The sequence below is a fragment of the Oncorhynchus masou genome, chromosome 10 (genome assembly GCF_036934945.1).
Source record: "Oncorhynchus masou masou isolate Uvic2021 chromosome 10, UVic_Omas_1.1, whole genome shotgun sequence".
Taxonomy (NCBI): Eukaryota; Metazoa; Chordata; class Actinopteri; order Salmoniformes; family Salmonidae; genus Oncorhynchus; species Oncorhynchus masou.
This window is the reverse complement of record NC_088221.1, coordinates 31,663,850-31,676,808: the sequence shown is the minus strand read 5'-3', so window position 1 is coordinate 31,676,808 and position 12,959 is coordinate 31,663,850. Positions and strand designations below refer to the sequence as shown.

The following is a 12,959-nucleotide window of genomic DNA, read 5'->3' as shown; positions in this document are numbered from 1 at the left end:
ACTGAATACAATAACATTTCCTTTAATTCAAATTTGACTGTATCTTGTTTACTACCTCAGTTCAAATTCAAGAATTGAATTTACCTAGGTGTCTGGCTAGACTGCAAACTCTCCTTCCAAACTCATATTAAACATCTCCAATCCAAAATTAAATCTATTTAAATCCTATTTCGCAAACAAAGCCTCCTTCACTCATGCCTCTAAACATACCCTCGTAAAACTGACTATCCTACCGATCCTCGACTTTGGCGATGTCATTTACAAAATAGCTTCCAATACTCTACTCAGAAAACTGGATGCAGTCTATCACAGTGCCACCCGTTTTGTCACCAAAGCCCCTTATACCAACCTCCCCAGCAACCTGTATGCTCTGGTCAGCCGGCCCTTGCTACATATTCGTGGCCAGACCCACTGGCTCCAGGTCATCTATAAGTCTATGCTAGGTAAAGCGCCGCATTATCTCAGCTCACTAGTCACGATAACAACACCCACCCATAGCATGCGCTCCAGCAGGTACATCTCACTGGTCATCCCCAAAGCCAACACCTCCTTTGGCTGCCTTTCCTTCCAGTTCTCTGATACCAATGACTAGAAAAAATGGCAAAAATCGTTGAAGCTGAAGACTTATATTTCCCTCACTAACTTTAAACATCAGCTATCTGAGCAGCTAACCGATCGCTGCAGCTGTACATAGCCCACCTGTAAATAGCCCACCCAATCTACCTACCTCATGCCCATATTGTCTTTATTTACTTTTCTGCTCTTTTGCAGACCAGTATTTCTACTTGCACATCGCCATCTGCTCATCTATCACTCCAGGTTTAATTTGCTAAATTGTAATTACTTCGCTACTATGGCCTATTTATTGCCTTACCTCCACATGCCATTTGCACACACTGTATATAGACTTTTTCCCCCTATTGTGTTACTGACTGTACGCTTGTTTATTCCATGTGTAACTCTGTGTTGTTGTTTGTGTCGCACCGCTTTGCTTTATCTTGGCCAGGTCACAGTTGTAAATGAGAACTTGTTCTCAACAAGCTTACCTGGTTAAATAAAGGTGAAGTAAAAAAATAAAAATATTTATGAGGCATTCTCAATTCAATTCTGAATTGAGAACAACCCTGACACACATGAGAGCGCCCATGATGTGGACCCCTCAGTGGTGCATGCTCAGTCCCCCTCTGTACTCCCTGTTCACCCACGACTCCAACACCATCATTAAGTTTGCTGACAGCATAACAGTGGTAGGCCTGATCACCATCAATGATGAGACAGCCTATAGGGAGGAGGTCAGAGACCTGACAGTGTGGTGCCAAGACAATAAGCTCTCCCTCAACGTGAGCAAGACAAAAGGAGCTGATCTTGGACTACAGGAAAAAGAGGACCAAGCACGCCTCCATTCTCATCAACAGGGCTGCAGTGGAGCAGGTTGAGAGCTTCAAGTTCCTTGGTGTCCACATCACCAACAAACTAACATGGTCCAAGCACACCAAAACAGTCGGGAAGAGGGCATGACAAAACCTATTCCCCCTCGGGAGACTGAAAAGATTTGGCATGGATCCTCAGATCCTCAAAAGGTTCTACAGCTGCACCATCGAGAGCATCCTGACTGGTTGCATCACTGCCTGGTATGGCAACTGCTCAGCCTCCGACTGCAAGGCAGAGGGTTGTGCGAACGGCCCAGTACATCACTGGGGCCAAGCTTCCAGCCATCCAGGACATCTATACCAGGCGGTGTCAGAGGAAAGCCCAAAAAATGGTCAAAGATTCCAGTCACCCAGGTCATAGACTGTTCTCTCTGCTACCGCGCGGCAAGCGGTATCGGAGCGCCAAGTCTAGGTCCTAAAGGCTCCTTAACAGCTTCTACCCTCAAGTCATAAGACTCTGCTGAACAATTAATCAAATGGCCACCCGGACTATTTACATTGATCCCCTTTGTGTTTACACCGCTGCTACTCGCTGTTTATTATCTATGCATAGTCACTTTACCCCTACCTACATGTACAAATGACCTCGACTAACCTGTACCCCCGCACAATGACTCAGTACCCCCTCTATATAGGCTTGTTATTGTTATTTTATTGTGTTACTTTTATTTATTTTGTAATGTTATTTTGAAGATATTTTCTTAACTCTATTTCTTGAACTGCATTGTTGGTTAAGGGCTCGTAAGTAAGCATTTCACGGTAAGGTCTACTTCACCTGTTGTATTCGGGCGCATGTGACAAATAGTTTGATTTGATAGTTGTGCATTTTGTTGTAATCGGAGGCTAATCCTGAGTGGTGTGGGTTCTCCTGGGCATCCTAAAGGGAGTGAATGAACAGCAGAGAGAGAAAGAGGGAGAGATTGGGAAAGCGTAGAAAAGGAGCCACTGCCTCCTCTTAGCACATTTCGGAACTTAACACTCTGGGCTCACACACAGGCACAGCACAAACTCTCAGAACAATCTGGAAGGACACAGCACAGACTCTCAGAACATTACAGAAGGACAAAGCACAGACATTCAGAACATTCAGGAAGGACACAGCACAGACTCTCAGAACATTACAGAAGGACAAAGCACAGACATTCAGAACATTCAGGAAGGACACAGCACAGACTCTCAGAACATTACAGAAGGACAAAGCACAGACTCTCAGAACATTACAGAAGGACAAAGCACAGACTCTCAGAACATTCTGGAAGGGCACAGCACAGACTCTCAGAACATTACAGAAGGACAAAGCACAGACTCTCAGAACATTACAGAAGGACAAAGCACAGACTCTCAGAACATTACAGAAGGACAAAGCACAGACTCTCAGAACATTCTGGAAGGGCACAGCACAGACTCTCAGAACATTACAGAAGGACAAAGCACAGACTCTCAGAACATTACAGAAGGACAAAGCACAGACTCTCAGAACATTACAGAAGGACAAAGCACAGACTCTCAGAACATTACAGAAGGACACAGCACAGACATTCAGAACATTCTGGAAGGGCACAGTATGAATGTATCCTACAGAGCAACATCTCTCTCTTTCTCTCTCTCATGCTCAGGCAAGCAGACCATCTGGACAGTTTTAGCACCAAACAACGCTTCCGAATATTTCTTCACCAAACAAATTGGTCCCAAAGCGATGACACAGCAAGATCCTGTCATTGGTCCAGACAGTGTAGTCATGGAGATGACAGTTATAAAGTTAAAAACGTATACACTCTCTGTAGCTGGTCCTTCATAAAAAATAATGATAATGGACTGCAGTTAAAAAGCGCTTTTTCACATCGTCTCAAAGAAGTTAATGTCAGTGAGCCAGCCAGCCTCAGCATGTATTTCTCTCAGTAAACTGGCACAGTTCAGCCCTGCTCAGTCCAGTCTAAATAACTTGTGGTGCCATGGATGGTGGATGGATACTAAATCAAAACAGGCAGAAACTGTGACCCGGTCAGAATTTACTGCATACACTATTCATACCCAGGCAGTCTAGGAGTCTGAATTCACCTCACACCTCTATTGTTATCACATTCCAGTTCGCTCTCCTTTCCCTGCGTCTGCTGTCTGCTCTGTCTACATTTTGTTTTCATCCTCTCTGTTTCTCTCCCTCTGTGTCTACATTTCTCTCTATGTCCCTCCTCTTTTATTTATTTCACTCTCTCTAGGAGATTTAGGATGTAGCCTTTCAGTTAGACAGGGTCAACATTCAGCCATAAAGTGTTCTGACAAATGAAATACATTATGGAGACTGAGAACATTCCTCATCCTGTTGACAGGACTGCATTGGCTCAGAGCGAGAGAGAGAGAGAGAGAGAGAGCGAGAGAGAATAGAGAGGAAAATGTAATCCAAGGTGAACTTCCTTGTGTAAACAACTGTGTTTCTGTAAACAAAGGCGATAGTCAGAAAACAGGAAGTTAGAATATTGGTACTACCCCTCTCTGGCTCCAGTATAAAAACAACTCACTCCATTACTGTTAGAGAGAGAGCAGGAGAAAATAATAGGAAAGAGAGAGATTTGTGTGAGATATGTCCTGTCAGGTTTTGACTGTGTCTTGGCAGTGCAACAAAGCTCTGGGGCATGCTTGTTGGCATTTCCCCTGTCTTCTCTTCCAGAAGGCTACACTGGCATGTTGGACACTGGCCTGCCCTGTACCAAGCCAGGCTGGGTACTGCCAAGGAAGACCCCTGGCCACAAAGCCCAGCTGGAGAAGGAGGGGGCGAGGGTCAGGGGAGAGGGTAAAGGGGTGAGGGTAAAAGAGAGGGTAAAAGGGGTCAGGTGGAGGGTTGAGTGCAGGGTAGCATTCCTCCACCAAGCTCTCAGGGGCAAAGCCAACTCTCCCAAGGTCCATTTAGTTTCAGTGGAGTAGAGATGCTTTCTCTACATCCCCCTCTCTCCTTTGAAACTATTCTCCCTCCCAGCCTTCCAGAGGAATAGATAGCATCTCCTCTAAAATAGACTACTGTGTATGTAATGGCAGGGCGTTTATTTGTTCCTGTGTTATACACATTGATAGAGCCTCACACTGATTGGTGATGGGGTCAGAGAAAGAGCGAGAGACAAGAGAAAGAAAGATAGAGGATTACATCTCTATGTGTGTCTTGCTTTCAACAACAAACCCAGTTTAATACTGTCTAATGGCCACCCAGTGGTGTTCTACCCCAAAAGGAAATCCTGTATCACAGAGGAAGTTTCCAATCCTGGTTCCTTTCTAGTCAGTCAATGCTGCTACTGTGTGACATCACCCACTCAGAGGATAGTAAAATCTCTTGGCAGCTGGTGTTGTTTACGAAGTCAAAGGTCAATAACAGCTACTACAGCACACGGTCATCAGTATCAGTACAGTCATTCTGCGTCGTAGTTCTGCCCTCAGACATCCACACACAAACAGGCTAACCGTGTTACCAACAACTACTGTTGGTGGTGTGACCCTAGACACACTGATTTGGAATGGTGCCCGTAGCTCGGGTTCTGGGACCTGATTGGCTGTTAATGAGGTCAGACACTCCTGATCTAAACTCCTATTGGTTACTGGTGATGTCACCTCCCTGAGGCCTGACCTGTTTATTGGTGCGTGGCTATGATTGGCTCTTTATTGAAAACAAATATGCAGCTATCAACACTGTTCTCACTACTAGGATTATCCATATGATAGATTGTCCAACATTCCTTTTCAACATTACTGCTCCTTTGAACATTTTTATTTTCTTTCATTCTTTCTTCATGTCTATGTTATTATAATACCTATTGGTCTTTTACCCTGCCATTGGCAGTTTACTCTTACACATACATTGTAAAACCCTTTGAAAATGGTAGTAAATGAAAAGTGATATACAAATAAAATTGTTATCATTAGCAACGGGAGAGTAATAAAATGCTCATGTTGACTTTGACTCCATGATGATGTCATAAAACGCGCCCTTCGAACATGTTAAACAATCCTGTAACATGAGTCGCCCTGGGGGGAAAATGGCTGCTGGCAGCTTCCGTTTTCCTCCTGATGGAAGAGGGATATCCCCAGTGAGACCATTATCTAACAGTTCAAATATAAATACATAAGTACCCTGAGCTATAGAAGGGAAGCCGGAGTAGAGCAACAGATGATAGACCAGTATGAAGCTGTATGTCAAATCAAATCGTATTTGTCACATGCTTCGTAAACAACAGGTGTAGACTAACAGTGAAATGCTTACTTACGGGCCCTTCCCAACAATCCAGAGAGAAAAAAAATATAAATACACGAGGAATAACTACACAATGAGTAATGATAACTTGGCTATATACTGTACTTGGGGTACCAGTACCGAGTCGATGTGCAGGGGTACGAGGGAATTGAGGTAGATACAGTGGGCCCAAAAAGTATTTAGTCAGCCACCAATTGTGCATGTTCTCCCACTTAAAAAGATGAGAGAGGCCTGTAATTTTCATCATAGGTACACTTCATCTATGACAGATAAAATGAGAAAAAAAATCCAGAAAATCACGTTGTATTTTTTATGAATTTATTTGCAAATTATGGTGGAAAATAAGTATTTGGTCACCTACAAACAAGCAAGATTTCTGGCTCTCACAGACCTGTAACTTCTTCTTTATGAGGCTCCTCTGTCCGCCACTCGTTACCTGTAATAATGGCACCTGTTTGAACTTGTTGTCAGTATAAAAGACACCTGTCCACAACATCAAACAGTCACACTCCAAACTCCACTATGGCCAAGACCAAAGAGCTGTCAAAGGACACCAGAAACAAAATTGTAGACCTGCACCAGGCTGGGAAGACTGAATCTGCAATAGGTAAGCAACTTGGTTTGAAGAAATCAACTGTGGGAGCAATTATTAGGAAATGGAAGACATACAAGACCACTGATAATCTCCCTCGATCTGGGGCTCCATGCAAGATCTCTCCCCGTGGGGTCAAAATGATCACAAGAACGGTGAGCAAAAATTCCCAGAACCACACGGGGGGACCTAGTGAATGACCTGCAGAGAGCTGGGACCAAAGTAACAAAACCTACCATCAGTAACACACTACGCCACCAGGGACTCAAATCCTGCAGTGCCAGACGTGTCCCCCTGCCATGTCCAGGCCCGTCTGGAGTTTGCTAGAGAGCATTTGGATGATCCAGAAGAAGATTGGGAGAATGTCATATGGTCAGATGAAACCAAAATATAACTTTTTGGTAAAAACTCAACTCGTCGGGTTTGGAGGACAAAGAAGGCTGAGTTGCATCCAAAGAACACCATACCTACTGTGAAGCATGGGGGTGGAAACATCATGCTTTGGGGCTGTTTTTCTGCAAAGGGACCAGGACGACTGATCTGTGTAAAGGAAAAATGAATGGGGCCATGTATCGTGAGATTTTGAGTGAAAACCTCCTTCCATCAGCAAGGGCATTGAAGATGAAACATGGCTGGTTCTTTCAGCATGACAATGATCCCAAACACACCGCCCGGGCAACGAAGCAGTGGCTTTGTAAGAAGCATTTCAAGGTCCTGGAGTGGCCTAGCCAGTCTCCAGATTTCAACCCCATAGAAAATCTTTTGAGGGAGTTGAAAGTCCGTGTTGCCCAGCAACAGCCCCAAAACATCACTACTTTAGTGTAGATCTGCATGGAGGAATGGGCCAAAATACCAGCAACAGTGTGTGAAAACCTTGTGAAGACTTACAGAAAACGTTTGACCTCTGTCATTGCCAACAAAGGGTATATAACAAAGTATTGAGATAAACTTTTGTTATTGACCAAATACTTATTTTCCACCATAATTTGCAAATAAATTCATTAAAAATCCTACAATGTGATTTTCTGGATTTTTTTCTTCTCATTTTGTCTGTCATAGTTGAAGTGTACCTATGTTGAAAATTACAGGCCTCTCTCATCTTTTTAAGTGGGAGAACTTGCACAATTGGTGGCTGACTAAATACTTTTTTGCCCCACCGTATGTACATATCGTTAGGGGTAAAGTGACTAGGCAACAGGATACATAATAAACAGTAGCAGCAGTGTATGTGATGACTCAAGAGTGCAAACATGGTCAATGCAGATAGTCCGGGTAGCTATTGGTTAACTATTTAGTAGTCTTATGGCTTAGTGGTAGAAGCTCTCTCTCTCTGTGTGAGTGAGTGACTGAGTGAGTGAGTGAGTGAGTGAGTGAGTGAGTGAGTGAGTGAGTATGAACCCAGTCTGCTTTCCCACCCATATCAGCCCTGGCATGAAAGATCCGGTGTCTGTGTTTAATAGGTTTTCATGCAGAGCCTGTATCAGAGTAGACTTAACGGAGGATGTCTATGTGTGTTGCTAGATCTGGACTGTGGTTGTACTGGGAGTGAACATACTGAGACACATGCTGTTCTAATAACTGCAGGGGGAATGAACACGTTCTGTGTCAGACACAATGTGGTAAAACAACTTACTGTACCCAGACACAGAAACACACAAATCTGTGTGTATAAATGTGCATGTGTGTCAGAGAGTATGTGTGTTTAGAGTATGTGGATGTGTGTGTTTAGAGTATGTGGATGTGTGTGTTAGTGTTGTTGGGTACAGGAGGGCTCCAGACTTATACCTATTCAAGAAATACGTTGTTTCATCTAACATATCCAAGTAGGAATGCATCATAAAGGTATTTTGTTGTGTAATACCTAAACCTATGATTGGCATGAATTTGTTGCATGGATTTTACAGGTAAAATAGGGCTCCAGAATTGTAGATTTGCATACAAATTTTGCTTACAAATAGGCTAATCACTGAGAAGGGGAAACTCTACTTAATTTCAAAATTCTATTTTGTCTCTTCTTCCCCTTCTCTGCAGCTAGTCTACCAGATATAAGAGGACGATGCTCTTCTTTTGAGCCTAAAATTAAGAAAATCGGCCCAAAATTTTACAAGTGTGCCCTCACACTCCACATAGGTGGCAGAGTCCCCCCCCTCCCCTCATACTAAGGTTGGGTGGTATTTAGATTTTCATACTGTCATACCGTTTCTGTATCATACCGGGGTATACGTATTGCCGGAAGTGCACACAAGGGGCGCAATAAATTTTAAAAATGAGGATGCACAAAACAATGTAGGCAACAGGGATGTTGATCCAGGAGGGGATTGAATGTCTCTGCTGTAACCAAGAAGCTTGATCATGACATCTAACCACTTAGATAGCAAGTTAGCAAACCAAATGCATAGCTGGATATCATGAATGTTAGATTTGTTATATTTATAAATAACTTATAGTTAGTTATAAGCAGTGGTGAAGCACACCATCCCGCGAGCTGCTGCTGTATTAACAGTATTCAAAATCATATCGTTGGTATTTCAGTATACCCCGGATACGGTACAAATGGTATATTGCCAAGCCTAACATGCCTACCACACCGGTCGTATCGCGTGCGCGAGCATTGCAAAATAAATTTACAAATACATGTTATTCTATCATTGTACCCACACTGCTCGCTCGCGCCAACGAGCGTCTACGTTGCCAGGCGCTAAAATAGAAGTTGATTCTATTTGTGACGCAGAACACATTGCAAGTCCTGCCTCTCCCATTTCCTCATTGGTTTTTAGAAGCATATACCCACGTGGGTGATTGAAAGATGAACTGAGGTCGGTTGTGGTAATGCACCTTATTATGAAAATTAGTTGCCAATCGCCATATAAAGTCCAAAGAAGAAAAAGCCTCCGATTGGCCGAATAGTCGAAAGGAATGACCTACCACTGGTGTGCATGACTCCATCGCCTGGTCTAGGGGGAGTGTCTTTATCGATGGACAGGGCCTGTGTGAGGAGGGGGCGGAGACAGGGCTGGGGCGAGCAGGGCAGTGAGGCAGGGGCTAGAGGTAGAGGGGGAGGGGTGGTGTGGTGCAAGGGGGGGGGGGGGGCAAGTAGAAGAAGACAGGTCCATTCCAAAACCACACCCCAAAAAAAAGAGACACCAGAAAAAGTCCCCGAAAAAATTGGTTTGAATTTAAAACAGAAGGGAACGAAACAGGCAGCGGCAGTTGACAATCGCATGCAAAGGCAGATTGGGTTAGATAAAGGGATGTGATTGGAGTGAGAATTGGTGTGAGAGGTCATGCAGCAGTTGGTAGAAAGATAGAAAGGGAGTAAAGGTGAGGGGGAGGAAAGGAAGAAACAAATGAAAGGAGAAAAAAAAAACACAAAACAAAGATAAAAAAATAAATCAATATTAGTGCCATTTCACAATACAGATTTCATGACATGCTGTTAATGTTAGCAGGTAAAGCTACATTTCACACACTACAGTAGTAACGTACTGTATGTAGCAACTAGCTGGATGGATGCTAACTCTAATACTACAAGCAGTGAACATCAGACGCTAGAGTCATTTCAGTGAACCTGCACCCAAAGCCATCTGACCATGAGGAGTACCAGACAGGATTCGCAAAGGATTGTAGAGACATTGTTTTTCTCAACCCAAAGTCTGTGGACCGGCTCTATTCCATAGGATGTAGTTAACCAGTCCGTCAGTTATTTAACTCAAAGAAGGAAGAGACTGTATGTGTGTTTGTATCCTCTTCCTCCATAGCCACTCTTTGGGATTGGGTGCAGAGTACTCACACCCACGTATTCTCAGCAAACACACATCACTTTCTCTCTGGGCCATGTTCACACAGCGTTACAGAAACATTGTGGGAGCATTGCATGTTAGTCAGGACTGGGTCGGTAGCCTCTACAGCATGACCCAACTGCTGCTGCTGATGGACAGAGGGTGTTAATGAGATATTATGTGCCTCATTAGAAGTTGTGAATTTTGGGGGGGATTGACTCTTGGAGGAACTGAACCCATGTCTTTTTTACTTTGGGTTAATGGTATCGGGGTGTGGGAGGATTTGGGGTCTGGGGGAGAAGCAGAGCGGAGGGGATTGAGGGCATCCATGTCTTCATTTTGGAGAGAAACGCATGAATGGACTCTATCAGGGACTGTAGTCTGTGTAGACAGTTGGAGGAATTGTGCACCTATCTGACTGAGATGTGTGAAATGTATTGATTATGGAGACTATAGAGGGGTACCCGCCATCACCCACCCCTATAGCGTGCCATGCCCAGCCTGCACTCACCTGAGCGGGGCTTCAACCCAAAGGGAGGGGTGGGAGGAGTGGTAAACGTGGTACCGCTGCCTGGAACTCTGTCTTCTCCCTGGTAGAGAGTCAAAGGGAGTACACGCATAAAGGTTAGGAACCCTCTTCTCCTGAGAGTACACTTAAACAACACACACATTATCTAGGTCTACTGGGGACAAGACAGCTGGTGGTGTATGAGCACTGTATGAAGATTATTATTATTTATTTTCTTTACCTTTATTTAACTAGGCAAGTCAGTTAAGAAGAAATTCTTATGTTCAATGACGGCCTAGGAACAGTGGGTTAACTGCCTGTTCAGGGGCAGAATGACAGATTTGTACCTTGTCAGCTCAGGGATTTGAACTTGCAACGCAGAACGACAGATTTGTACCTTGTCAGCTCGGGGGTTTGAACTTGCAACCTTCCTGTCACTAGTCCACCGCTCTAACCACTAGGCTACCCTGCCACCCCAGATCATGTTTGTGCAGGATTCAGATTGGTGTCCTATACAATGACTATGTAACACTACAGATGACCTCTGAGATGGCTTAACTAGATCATAACTCACCCTGTCCCTTTCTCTTTGACCCTCACCCAGATTGACTGGTATGGCCAGTTGTCCTCTAGCTTGATTGTGCTGAGGTCACTGTTTCTATGGCCATGTAGCTGGTATTGGATATGGTGTTGCTATGTGGTAACAGTGCTCTCTTCAAGTGGTCAGTGTTGGATGTGTGCCCTGTCCCCAATAGTGGGCCTTGTCTCTCTGTGTGTGTGTGACAACGCTAGAGCATCGTTGAAGATTTTGAAAGAATTGCCAGACAATAGCGGTGTTCGAATACCCATACTAACATATTATTATTATTTATTTTACCTTTATTTAACTAGGCAAGTCAGTTAAGAACAAATTTTTATTTTCAATGACAGCCTAGGAACAGTGGGTTAACTGCTTTGTTCAGGGGCAGAACGACAGATTTTTACCTTGTCAGCTCGGGGATTCGATCTTGCAACCTTTCAGTTACGAGACCAACGCTCTAACCACTAGGCTACCTGCAGCCCTAACATACTGTATACTACAAACTTAATGGGCATATACAATAAGTTAATTTTAGCATACTGTAAACGAACGGTATCCTTTCAGTTGAGCGCACTAATGCTTTGCCTGTCTACCAGAAGTTGATGCTGTTGCTATGCAACTTCTTGCTAGCTTGTTAGCATAACAAATTACTCACTAGACATCTTACGACTTCATTAACAATATCCATTGAGAACGCACAACAACTTAGCTAAGCTAAGAATTACATGAATAATCAAGTCAATAAACATTGGGCAGTAAGTTAGATAGCATATAGTCCATATACTGGCAAGTTTGATGTATTAGTAGCCAACTAACGTTAGGTAGCTAGCTAACATACTGGTACATACAAGCAACTGCTGTAATGATATGCTATGTGGTTCGTAAGGCTAGAGTAGCTAACAAATTGTCATCCAAAATAACATGTAAAGTAACTTATTTGAAAAGTCATTACTTTATTACATTGCTCAACATTTTCTTAACATTTCTCATTATTAGCTAAAGCAATGAATTTGTATCAGCTCTCGCTAGACTTTGGCTGCATATTTTCCGCCATTTTCTTCAAATCTGAAAAGTTTTGAAACCACGCCCATTTTCTGAATAATTGCATTATGGGCTCTAAAAGCACAGAGATAGTGTCCACTGCTTGTACATGTCGTATTTTGGGAACTTTTGGCATACTAACTATATCCATAATATGTCTAATAAACAACCTACATACTCAATTTACGTCACAAATGGTATGGTTAGTATGAGTATTGAAACACAGCTAATGTCTTCTCCTTGTTATGTGCTATGCTGTTGTTCCTTCTTCCTTGGCCCTGGTGTGTTTCCACTATAGGGTTTTCAACCATCCGGCGAGAGCTTTTTAAAGAAATTAAACCAACTTTTAAAGTTCAAAAGCATTTGGTTAGGCCTATAAAGTGTGAGCCAATCCCTGTCTTGCTCTGAAGCTCAGGACCAAACATTAGCCGGAGACTGTATCTGTGCAACAGATTCCATGGTATTGACCCAGACTGGGTCGGGGTGTTTGTTTGTAAACTATTGGTCAACTTCACATACTGCAAACTATAGAAACATGCTACACACATCACAAAACAAAATCTCACACAGACACAACAAAAACATCAACACAACACATGCAAGCACCTGCTTCAAATAATTCCCTTCATCTATTGTACCTCTATAAGCATAAACAAAGGTTCGTTCAAAGTTAGAGATATGCAAAACAGCAGACCGACACACAGGTCTAAAAGGTCATGGGTTGGCTAACTAGGTAACAGGATAGAGGTCACACCAGCACACCTACTGGTCACATAGTGCTGAATCCTAACTTGA

General features: G+C 43.4%; 1 protein-coding gene across 1 annotated transcript in view; it reads right to left on the bottom strand.

Annotated features, from left to right (window-relative positions):
- Positions 1–12,959, bottom strand: part of LOC135547524 (leucine-rich repeat and calponin homology domain-containing protein 1-like) — a 98,714-nt gene that overhangs the window by 8,196 nt on the left and 77,559 nt on the right. Inside the window, exons 15-16 of the mRNA XM_064976601.1 lie at positions 10,547–10,625; positions 9,182–9,298 (exon numbers count right to left, since the gene is read on the bottom strand). Of these exons, the coding sequence (XP_064832673.1) occupies positions 9,182–9,298; positions 10,547–10,625 (196 nt within the window). The remainder of the gene's footprint in view (positions 1–9,181; positions 9,299–10,546; positions 10,626–12,959) is intronic.